Here is a 12,159-nt window from a genome sequence, read left to right as displayed (position 1 = left end):
AATTTTTTTCCTTCACAGAGATGAGTATTTTAGGTAGTACTGTCCTAGAACTTATAATTTCATTTTCCTTCATAAACTTACTTACACTATGAAGGGCCATAAAACAAAGAGTTTCATTACTTACCTTTTTAGAACCATTTAACCTGGCACTATTTGGTTTCTTGGTTAATTCCTGTTTCTAAATTTGGTGGTGTTTCCTTAACAAAGTGTGACAGGGTTTCTACCTGGCTGAGCAGAAATTTCCATGTTAGCTTTGTAATAATCACTAAGAAAATCACTATAGCATCCAATTTCTTTGCTTTTAAGAAGAGTTCTTGGAGCAATCCATTACACCTGCATTTGAAGAAAGTTGTGTTGAAACCACAATGAGAAGATAATGCCAATAAACTGAGCCAAAATATTATATGAATATTTTAATGCAAAATGCGTAACACTTAAAATTAGCAAAGCTTCATTTAAATTAAAATTCCATTTAACTAAAGATGGTTAACCCCAAGAAATTGTACAGTAGTTGATTTCTGCTATATAATGCCAGTCCTATGCCATACAATGAGAACTGCAACATGAGCTGTCACTTCCTCCATTGCTCTTCTGGACCCTAAGGGATGAGAGGGAGGGGACTCAGACACAAAACAAAATACAACCCAAATAAACTGTGCAGTGATTCCAAATAGTTATAAACCCAATCTAAGTTGTCCAAACAGCTGAAGAATAACTGCAGGTATTGTTCCAGAGCTGATACGAGGTTTTGCTTTTACAGCCTGGTAAAAGTTCTGCACTAGCTGAGAAGTCACAGTTTAAGGATGCATGTTCTGTAAATAGTTACTACATATACACATTTACTGTCTGTAAACACTAGAAATATACATTAGACAGAGTACCCTCACAAGTTGGGTACAGTTTAAAAAAGATGATGAGGTAACATGAATCTCAAAGTCCACAGGAATCCTGCCTGAAGAGTTTGAACAGCTGCCTGTAATTCATTTCCAATGCGCAGGGAGATTAAGGTTTGCCAAAACTGGATTCACTGGCTTTCAGCATAGCAACTGCATCTTTCACTGCATGGTAGATAACATTCTTCACCTATAAAGAACAGGAGAAAATATGGGCATTTTACATTTAAATCTAAAACCTGTCACTAAGAATAAACTTCCTCCTACCAATTTTGTTACCTTCTCTCAGAATTTAAAATTCAATATTCGTATGAAATCTCAACACTGCAAAAGGTTCCTGGGCTCCTTCAGACCAGTATTTCTTACACATTTTAAACCCATGATTTCAAGAACCCATTTTCCCCCTTTTAGAGGTTTTGATACCACGTAGACCTACTCACAGTGAGTACAGGGAGAGGCAAGTTCCAAGGTACAACTTTTATTATTTTTCCCTAATTTTCCAAACATAAAATTATGTTACATAATTCATTACTGAAATCCTTTGGAAAATACCACCCCCTCAGACCTCTTTGAGTCTCAGAGATTCAGTTCTGCTCTACCTAAGAGTGATGAGAACACTGCAGCACTGAAGGTTAAGCACTGTGTTCAAGACCCCTGACAGGCAGCTGGGCCAAGATCAGAAGTCACATCTATTCATTTTCAGTACTAAGGCCTTTCTCTGTGGAGACAGTCCCTTACAGATTCTAAACAATATCAAATCAAACCAAGGTGAGATTTCCTCTTATTCCTCCCTCACTTAAGTAGATAGTAGTACTACATATAAAGCAAGTTCATCGACTCACTGTGTACTAAGTACGATATGGCCAAGTTCACTGACTCTCTTTATAAGGTGAAGAATGGGCCATGAAGCCATAGCCAGAGAATGCTAGGAATTGGTGCTATTTTTACCTGTAATTTATCTTCATGATTAGTATGAGTCTGTGACAGATATCGGAATTCCTGAGTAAGCCAGAAGCAGTGTTTAACATGCTCTGGAGAAACAAAATCTTCCGCCACTTTGATGCAGCTATACAAGTTATGAACCTGAAAAACACCAAGTGATACCAGTAACAAACCCAACAGTTCATAATATAAAGAGATTAAAGAAAAAGTAATGATTCTTGCCTGATGTGGAGCTCCTGCTGGGATAAACACCACATCCCCAAGAAACTGTACAATAGCCCAGCCTTGAACTCCATACTCTTGATGAAGACGCTTTCTTAATGATCGGTCTAGATACCAGCTTTGATCATGAATAGGATCGTGGTCTGCTGGGTTTTCTTGACCTTGCTCTTCTGATACCTAGAATACATTCAAAATATTATGCAACTCAGTAACATGCTAAGGGCCAATAAGCCATTTGTTTCCTCTAAACAGTGTTGGCAGTTCATAAATGTCAGGCCTTCTTCAACTTAAGTGCCCCCATTGGCAGAAAAAGACAAGTAGTACTCAAAAACTTCAGCTGAATGAACCAACAGAAGAATGACGAAGAAAATGTGATGTCAGTTCCCATAAACCATGACTGACAGGCTCTGCATAAGTTTGTAAATACTGTATTTAAACAATATTTTAGTCTAGATTTTTAAACATAAGTAGGCTCAGGCTCCTTATAAATGAACTTGTTTTAAAGTTATTAGAAACCTGTCTTTACTTAATTGGACTTACGGAACAGTCCCAAAGGCAGCTGCAGATTAGACTTGTTTATCCTTGATCCAGTAACTGGTAAAGCAGAGACTCAGAGTGACAATATCAAAAGAACAATATGGTGACCAAGCAGGTTTTCTGGAAGAGCCAAATGATCCTTAGCCAGAAACACTTTGATTCAAACAAATGCTTGTTAAAGACATACTTGGGGCCAGCTAACAGGTTAGGAATGTTCATATCCAAGACTCATGAATGACTGAAGAATATCAGCCAGAGACACCTGAGTTGCAACCGGCAGCCTCAGTGCCAAACAAGTTTAAAACTGAACACGACTCATCTTTCTAGTTGCCTAGAATTTCCACACATAGTCCTTGCTGAAAAACAACCTGCCAACTACAGGGGAAACCTAGAATCTTCCAAATCCCTGCATCCCTTGCTAATAACAGGTAGGGACACTTGCTACACGACAGTGGACAAAACCAAACTTAGTAACTCACTCAGAACGTGGTCACTCAGGGCCAAGGATACATGAACATCTGAAGTGCTCAGATTCTCAAGGCAATAAAAACAAATATATGCTGGGAGATGATCAGATGAACTAACTTGAAAGCAGATAACAAAAATCTCTAAATGCACTTTAACACAAAACACAGACATAAAAGACAAGGCCCGCTTTTTTTTAGGAGTGTAACCCTAATCATTTAGAATCCTTGTTCCTTAGCAACCACCTTCAGCCTATTCAATCTGACAGGTACAGATTTAACTTTTCAGGTTGTGACAATCCCCCTAGCCAAGCCAGTCAGTTCACCACATGTAGTAACATAATATTGCTATTCTCTATGCCTCTGTTTACACATGCCATAAGCAGCACACCTTTTTAAGAAATTCCCTTATCTTCTCCGTGTCCTTTGCAGCATATATGTGCCACAGTGCTCCTGGCTTCTCTTTTCCTTCAATAAATCGCTTTATTGTGAGTTCGTCAGAATCTCCATCTTGGATGGTCTTAAGGACTTCTAGAGCAAGAAGAGAAAGCAAATATCAGACCACAGGCCCTGGCTCAAAGAGTAAGCCCTCCTTTTATGCTCAGCACCCTACCTTCTTCTTGCTCACACTGTCCTTTGGGAATTCCCACATAGACCATGACATTAGCTGCATCAGATACATCTAAGTGAAGATTTGTTGTTCCATATTTCCGATCTTCAGGAGTGATTAATCCTGCAAAAACAAAGTGCCTTAAGTTTACGAAAGACAACAAAGGCTGCCACAGTCTTTCCACTACCTACCTGGGGGATGGTAGGTCCCTGATCGACTCTTCTGCTGAGAATAAAAATTCTGGATCAAATTATTGCAAAAAAAATTCTTTAATCAATGTGCTAGCAAGAAAAGAAGGCATACTCAGAAGCCAAAAACAGCAGGAAATGCAAGTGGTAAAGCAGGCTTCCGAAGCTAGGATTTGCCAAAAGGACATCCGCTAGATCAAGTGAGCTCAGGCTTTGATTGTTGCCACAGCCTAGGAGTTCTGGGGCAAGAGACAAAGACCAAGGACCACTCGAGATGGGGAGTCCAAGGGAAAGCCCCCCCACACACACACACATAAACCTGGAACGTCAAATGGCTATCATGAGTATAAGAAGGAACACTGCCCCACGCATTCCTTGGTTCTCTCAACTGTAAAAGAGGAGGGGTGAGGAGTGAGCCAGAACGACAGGTCCCCCCCAGTGTTCATAGTCTGTGGCTAATTCCTTGCTCACAGGAGAAGGCTCACCTTGCTCAACAATCATCCTGAAGCTTACCCTGCAGTCACCTTGGGCAACCCATTCTAACACCAGGACTCTGCTTCTTAGACTGGGCAGTAGGGAGAAGCATAGCTTGTAGTGAGCAAGCAGCGGCTGTTTTCTAACCTGCCAGCCTCTGAAAACGCCCCGTAATACTGTTTTGGAGGAAGGCTTTATCTCTGGCTTGCCTGGGGCTTTGGTTTTAGAGGGGCTATACTTTTGAGAGGGCACATTTCTTCACTCCAGCTTGGGACCAGGGCCCCCAGAGCCCTGCTGTACTTTCCTTTCTTTCCAGCTTGCTGAAATATCAGTCCTAGGAGTAGGTAAAGCATTTGGTATTAGGGTGAAATCATAGGATAGATGAGAGGATGATGAAAAAATATAAAGAGAGGAGACAATGAAACAATTATGGCAAAAAGTTAGAAGCTGTTATATAACTGGGTGATGAGTTATATGGAGTCACTACCAGACTCTCAAGTTTTCAGTGTATTTGAAAAATAGTTCCATAGTAAAAAGCAAAATTTCAGAAAAAAGCAATTAATGTAATAGAAATAAAATGAATGAAATGAACACATGGATGATATATAATTATATGACAGCATGGATGAATATAAAAAAAAGATTCTATTTATATGAAGTTCAAAAGCAGGCTAAAAACTGAAAGAATATTGTGCATGAATACAAATATATATGTTAAAATTATAAATATAAGCAAACGATAAACACAGACTTGAAGACAGTGGTTAAGACTAAGGGCAATAGAAGAGGGTGGAGCTAGGAAGGAAAGGAAAGGAGACTAGGAGGCAAAGCCTCAGCAGGACTGGCTGCCTGCTGATCCAGCCAGTGCCACAGTACAAAACGAGCAAGAAAATAACTGCTGCCCAGCCACTGGCCCAAAGTCCATCGGATCCCAGTCATGGGTAACTGTACATTGATAAAACCAGACTCTAAACCATGGTAAACTCAGATGAAACCAAAATTGTAAAAACATAATGGTCAAAGGGAAAGGAGTGCTAGACAACAAAACATCCTGAAACAAAGCACCATGGACTTTTAAGAGGGAAGAAAGCTGAAATAGTAGGGGCTGTTGGGTGATGGGGAGTTAAGAGTGGGGGAAGAGTAGAGAAATGGGCTCTAGGTTGGAAATTAGGAGATCTAAGTACTAGTTTCAGAACTGCCACTAGCTGCCCCTTGGAGATCCTGAAGAAGTCAATGTCCCTTCTACTGTCCTCAAGTCCTGGTCCTCATTTGCAAAATGGGGGGTGTTGCAGGAACTGAAGAGAGGCTGGATTATATGATCTCTCCAAAGAGCCTTTGCACTTATTGAAGAGTCACAGCTCAATCATGCAACCTTTGAAAAGACCACTCTTTAATGATGTTTACAATAAGATATAAGGTGTTTGAAAATGAACACATCATTATTTTCACCCCCTGAATGCTTGCTTCTGGATGGGAACCATTTTGTCATAGGAAAAGCTTTTATAGAGTAACACTGCCATCTATTAGTGTCTAGGGGGAAAGACCTGCTGCCAAGCTAGTTAAACCATGCAAGCAATTCTTTTGAAAATTTCTCAGATACCCACCTTTAAAGCTTTAGGATTTCTATAAAGCATGGATAAACTATATAATTTACTGGAAAAATGCTCTTATATACTTAAGTTTGCCCAAGATCCCAACCATGCAGCTGCTTTAATCAGTCTCTGAGGGGCTCGAGGGACAGGACCTCGAGAGAGCACACTGCAGACCCACAGCACATGGAGGACTCACCAACTGAGATCTGAGAAGTGAGGAACAGGCAAGAGGTCTAGTGCCCACCGGGTCTTCTCACCCACACACCATTTCTCTGGTACCCCTACCCTGGCACAACTATCTTGGGCATGAAGACTGCTGGGAGCTTGCACACAAAAACACTCCCCTGTCACAATAGTCCCCAGCTACACTCTTGGTGGTTCCCTGAGCTGACTCAACCATAACAGAATTGTGGGGCTGGAGTCCTTGCCCCTCTTTCCCTTCCCTCCCGCAACAGTCTTTGGAGAACATAGCGAAGACAACAACAGACCTTGTCCTTTTTGAGAAGGACACCCACAGGTCTAAGGCTAGAAATGGAAAATGACATGGAAGTAATTATGGGAGGAAAATAAGTAATTTCCAAGAGGACTGGAAAAGTAGGGGCCAGATAGTAAAAACGAGTAAATAAAATTCACTGAAATATTCAAACAACTAGAACTGCATTCAACAATACATACTTCCTTCAAAATGGCCAACTCAAATCCAGCCCTAATTAAAGGCCATGTGTAAAACTGACGAAGATCTCAGTTATGATGATGATGAAAGAAAGCTCTGGTAAACAGAGAAACCAATCTTTATCCCAGGCATCCTCCTTGTTAGACAGTTAGTATTGAGTCATGTCAGAAGAATAAAAGTCCAATTCAAAGAGTACTTTGAATCCTAAGTAACTAACTTCTACTCACCAACACAAAACACTGCATTTAATTGTAGCAGATGTTAAGACAGCTAGAATGCTAGCAGACTGACCTAAATGTCCAAACACTGAAATCACTAATAAAAGTACATTCTCTCAATGATGTATCACACACCATCAAAAGTCATCTAAAGACTATTAAGTAACATGTAAAGATTTTACAATGTAAAATTAGGTACAGTAAAGGGAAAAACACAAAATTGCATATACTCTACAACTGCAACTATGAAAATGAAATACACAAACATGTGGCCAGGGAATGAAAGGAAATATGTAAAAATGAAAGCCGTGGCTGTATTACGCATTAAGATTATGGGTGTTTTCCACCTCTCCCTCCCACAAAATCAATTTTCCAAACATTTTGAATTGTTTTATTTCCATTTTAAAGTTAGCCATCTCCTCCTTACCATAAGCATTATACATCTTGGGACCCAGATCTGGCCGAACAAAGTAGTTTGGCAGCCTAGAGGCCAAGTTCAGTTTGCCATCTCGCCTTGTGTACTCGGGCAGTGGAATGTTGGCCATCAGATCATCAAACCTAGAACAACAGAACCAGGAATTTGCAAAGTAAGACTGCTTTTCTAATTCATTATTGTATAACCTGTTTTATTCCTTCTACACCAAAAGGAACAAACACATCTGTGATCATGCAGACTGAGAGAGCCATCAAATATTTAAGATTAGAATTACAGTAGTTACAAAGATGTCTTCTCTCTTTCCTACAACACACAAATGTGTCGAAATCAGCTGTAACAGTTCAGACAAAAGATCTCAGCAATAAATTCTAGACAAAAAGTTATGCTTAGAGATATATCATTGATTAGTTGTGACACCCTTTTCAAAGTTTCAAGCTCAGTCAGGAAAACAGATCTACCCAGTAGATGGCTTCTTGTCTAACTCAGTGCTGTGACTATATTGTCCTGACCCTGACAGGTCAGATTCCACAACTGCCTCCAAATCAGACTTGTAAGAAAAAGTGAGCCTCTTCTCTAGCAGGGCCTACCATGGAAAATGTGTGGTGTTCCATTAGTCAGCCAGGCCTAAAAGCCAATCACTTCTTCATCTCTTCTAAAAATAAACATGCCTCCGATGACTACAGACTAGAAATGAAAAATCAGCGGCAGTATAATTACAGATCTTTTGTTATTTCCTTGAAAACTGTTTTCTCACTACCTCAAAAAAGAATTTATCCTACCAAGTCAAGGACAGAATCATCTCTCCCCACCTTCATAATCATACCTGGAAGGCATCATATCTCTAAAATCTTCTCCTGGTGGCCAGTCCTTAAGTTTCAACACCATTGGTTCTTTTTCATTTTTCAAACGATCTGAAAGGTAACCAGAATTAACTGTTACTATTTATAATTCAGAAACAGACCAAAATAAATGACAAGTTAGCATTTTATGCCTCAACAATACAAATAAAATATATTTATCTCTGCAAATTTTTCATAACCTGATAAATTTAGTAAACAAATATTATTTTTCCTTAATTTTCCCCTCCTACCAACTATCCACCATTTTATTTCTGCAGTGTAAAGAAATCCATTTGTACCCAGGAGGCAGCAAGGTGCAGCAAAATAAAGATCACCAACTAATGGATCTGTGTCAGGGCCTTGTCTTTCCTAGAAGCTTATTAAGCTGCTACTCATTCTTGGGAGATTCAGCCGCTCCCTTTTGCCCACTGCATGTAGGTGGTGGTTCAACAGCTGTCATCGATCCAATCTGCTCCTCCTCTACAGTGTTCCGGAAGAAGTGAGCAGCATCCCAACTAACCAACAGCAATGCACGTCAACCATCAAGGGTGACAGGTGTTTAGTAAACCCAGTTTTCTGAGGCCAGCATGCAACAGAAATTACTTATTCTGCTCAGAGAGAGAGAGAGAGACTGACCCTGTCTGATGTTCTGTCCAGGGACAACAAAGACCAACGGAACAGGTAATAATGCCTCAGGGTTTAAAAGCATAAACATTGTAACAAGGAAGGGGAGGAGAGACGTTAATTTTAAACTCCAAAATCCCGGAAAATGCTGCGGCTGCTACTGATGGGTCTCAGACTCCTGCCATTCCTGTGTCCCCTCCTTTCATATCCTCAACCCCCTTAAAAGATCTTTCATACATACTTGGAACGTCTTCAAATCCATCCCAGAAGTCTCCTACTGTGGCTCCTGTGATGATTTCATTGGTCCTACAATTAACTAGGTCTACTTCCTGCTCGCCAAACTCTTTCCTGAAGGATTCAGGTTTCCAAAGTTCAGAGTTCAATTTATGATGCACTCCAGACACCATCACTGGCTAAATGAAGAGAAGGAAGACTTTAGTCTGAACTCTGGCAGCTCTGTCCCCACTCCCGAAGGCAGTCCCTCTTCACACTGCTACTGGTATATTTCCATGGAGCTGGTGCTCCGTCTCAGATGGTGATTTGACAGTTTCGGCTTAGTTCTCTGAGCTCCCAAAGCACCTCCAACCTTCACCATTCATCTGCTACACACCCTTGCTCTCAAACATGAGTAAGCATCTAGGAGAAACGATCACCTTTCCTAGTAAGATCTCATTACTCACAGCAAGACGGACTGTGAAGAAGACAAGCGCTGGAAGAAGTGTCCAGTGACACCAGTCACCAGTGAAACAGGGTGACTGACCCCACTGTACTTGAGCCTGTTATTGCCAAGCAGGAATATGGCCTGTGACACCCCTCACTACCACTGGCTGTGTGAGGGTGCCAAATCTTTTGGCTGTCTAAGACAACCCAGAAGCTCTAACCTTTACGTGAAATAGTCTAACATTAAAATATTGACAAGCAAGAAAGCAAGCCTGCTGATACACTGTATTCAGCCCATCATTTTGTTTCTTGTCTATATATGATTAAATGAGCAAATCCTATTAGTACACTGGATGGAGAAAAACATTTTTGAAAATTTATTTTTGGTTAAACACTCACATCTTTCTGTTTGGCAGTTCTCCCAAATTCTTGTCCAAGAGCAGAGTGTTCCTTTAGCAAAGACCCTATCTGGCCAAACAGAGAAGCCAAAGATCCAGAAAACAGAACCAAAACAAGAAAGCACAGAAGCAGGCCTAGAAATTCTCCTACAGATATTAACCGGCACTTAAGATCCAACAACGCTGCCCTCTGAAGCAGGCACCTGGGGACTATGTGACACCACATGGCCCTAGCCCACCCAGAATTGCCTTCAGCACAGGCTTTTCATTCAGGTAAGAGGGGTGCATGATTTTGTACCACATTTTGTCTGATCTCCCAAATCCCATCAGCCTGTAGTCATACTCTCACTTCCTCTGCTGAGGTTTACCATAGGAATCACCAAGCCTGAATGCCCTCATCAAAAACCCAACGGGGACTGGTAGGAAGCAACAAAAACCTGACTGGAAAAGTCAGCTTAGGACCATCTGCTTTAAAAAGTAAGACCCATGGCCACATCCTGACCTGATTATATTCACCCGAAACAATAAAGAATAAAACAGGAGGTGAAGGAGGGGGAAAAGGCTGGGGTGGGGTTGTCAGAAGTCTGCTAAAGGAACTGAGAAGGGGGTTCTGAATAGGGCTGGAGGATAGGAGGCCTACATTACCTGCCCTTGTTTCCAGCACTCCCTAAACACATTCCAGTTGCTCTTATTGTTGGGGTCTTGCAAGCACAGCAAGCGATTATCACAAAGCCAATAGTGAGGAGTGTCAAAGCCCAGAATGCTGGGCTTGATCGTTAGTCCTTGAGGCCTCTTAGATAAATCAGAAGAAGTCTTATTTTGCACCAAAGAGGCAAAGATGTCATCAAGGATTTTTGGTGTATTCTTGAGTCCATTTTCTGTCTGAATTGGAGAAAGAACACAAGTCTCAAATATGTCATTCCCCCACCATCAAGAAACTCCATTCCCATAATGATGAGTATAGATTACATATCCAGAAGATTCCAAGCCAGGACCCCCAGGCAAAGAGGTACGTCCCCTGTCCCCCCTTGACAACTCATAGAAGTGAGGTAATAGGAGAAAGTGGCCCGGCCCAGAACTATAGTCCCATAAAACCCATCCTCCAGTGACTCAGCCTTCTGAACCCACAAAGGTAAGTATGTGATTCAGTCTACTTTCAGTTCCAACTTCTCTACTCTCTTCCTGTTCTGTCTTCAACTTTGCAACATGGAGTACCAACAAACAAACACATACCTTTCCTGTAGAAGAATTCAAGAGATTCCGGAGGAAACCAGAATTGTTGTTGCTTACGGGTGTCAAAATTGTGCTGTTAAACGTATGGAGGACTGTGCTGGATTTGCTTAAAGGTGGGAGGGGTGGAAGGCATTTGATTTCATTCTTTAAAATTGGCATTGTTGGTTGTTTTTCTAAAATAAAACCAAAACATTCAGATGAAAAAACATTCTGAAAGGCAAATCCCTTATTAGTATTCTACTAGCAGAATTACTTTAGAACTTGCTTTCTATTTACTGAAACAAAAAAAATACTTTAGGGAGTAAGTATGAACGATATGATTTACTCAGACAAGGATTCCTCACTGATGTTAAAAACAATAACTATCCAGTACAATGGATTTTTGTAAATTGATCTTTGTATCTAGCAACCCTGACAAATGTTTAGTAAATGTAGATTCTTTTGGATTTTTTGCGTGTACTGTCTACAAATATTGGCAGCATTCTCTTTACACTTTTCCCTCAATGCACTGACCAGGACTTCCAGTACAATGCTTAATAAAGAGTGAAAACAGATATCCTTTGTCTTGTTCTTGAACATAGAAACTGTTTAAAAAAAACAAACAAAAACCTCAAAGACCAGCTTGGCCAACATGGCAAAACCCCATTTCTACTAAAAATACAAAAGTTAGCAGGGCGTGGTGGCAGGCGTCTATAATCCTAGCTACTCAGGAGGCTGAGGCAGGACAATGGCTTGAACCTGGGAGGCAGAGTGCAGTGTTGCAGTGAGCCAAGATCCTGCCACTGCACTCCAGCCTGGCTGGACAGAGCAAGATTCTGTCTCAAAAAAAACTCAAAACAAATTTTTAAAAAAATTCAACGACTATTTATGATGTCTCCAGTCTTGTTTTCTGGTTTCAACTCTTGATTAAGAATGTTCTTAATTTAAGAAGTTTTTTATAAATCATTAACAGGTACTGAATTTTACTTAATGTTTTCCTGCATCTTGTCCCATGATTCTTCTACATTTTTGAATGTCAGACTTTATCTTCATTTCTGGAAAGACCTTGAAAAACTTGAATTCTTTTCCAGCCACTTGCTAATTGTCTGACTTCGGCTCAAATGAGCTGGTTTCTATGTGCATCAGCTTCCTCATCAGTAATACAGAAATAATGAGC

General features: G+C 40.6%; 1 protein-coding gene across 5 annotated transcripts in view; it reads right to left on the bottom strand.

Moving 5' to 3' along the window:
- Window positions 1-398: 398 nt before the first annotated feature.
- Window positions 399-12,159, bottom strand: part of KDM3A (lysine demethylase 3A) — a 50,823-nt gene continuing 39,062 nt past the window's right edge. For 2 of the 5 annotated variants that reach the window (XM_030827535.1, XM_030827539.1), the window contains 10 exons: window positions 11,004-11,176; window positions 10,416-10,652; window positions 9,772-9,840; window positions 8,954-9,125; window positions 8,073-8,160; window positions 7,241-7,371; window positions 3,672-3,791; window positions 3,450-3,589; window positions 1,842-2,234; window positions 399-1,083 (listed from right to left, as the gene is read on the bottom strand). In XM_030827535.1, coding sequence (XP_030683395.1) covers window positions 1,003-1,083; window positions 1,842-2,234; window positions 3,450-3,589; window positions 3,672-3,791; window positions 7,241-7,371; window positions 8,073-8,160; window positions 8,954-9,125; window positions 9,772-9,840; window positions 10,416-10,652; window positions 11,004-11,176 — 1,604 coding nt within the window. In that variant the 3' untranslated portion in view covers window positions 399-1,002. The remainder of the gene's footprint in view (window positions 1,084-1,841; window positions 2,235-3,449; window positions 3,590-3,671; window positions 3,792-7,240; window positions 7,372-8,072; window positions 8,161-8,953; window positions 9,126-9,771; window positions 9,841-10,415; window positions 10,653-11,003; window positions 11,177-12,159) is intronic. The other 3 variants (XM_030827537.1, XM_030827538.1, XM_030827536.1) reach the window with 3 other exon arrangements.

This window comes from Nomascus leucogenys, chromosome 14 (assembly GCF_006542625.1).
Source record: "Nomascus leucogenys isolate Asia chromosome 14, Asia_NLE_v1, whole genome shotgun sequence".
Classification (NCBI taxonomy): Eukaryota; Metazoa; Chordata; class Mammalia; order Primates; family Hylobatidae; genus Nomascus; species Nomascus leucogenys.
The sequence above is the reverse complement of the archived record's forward strand: the minus strand, read 5'-3'. Positions and strand labels throughout refer to the sequence as shown.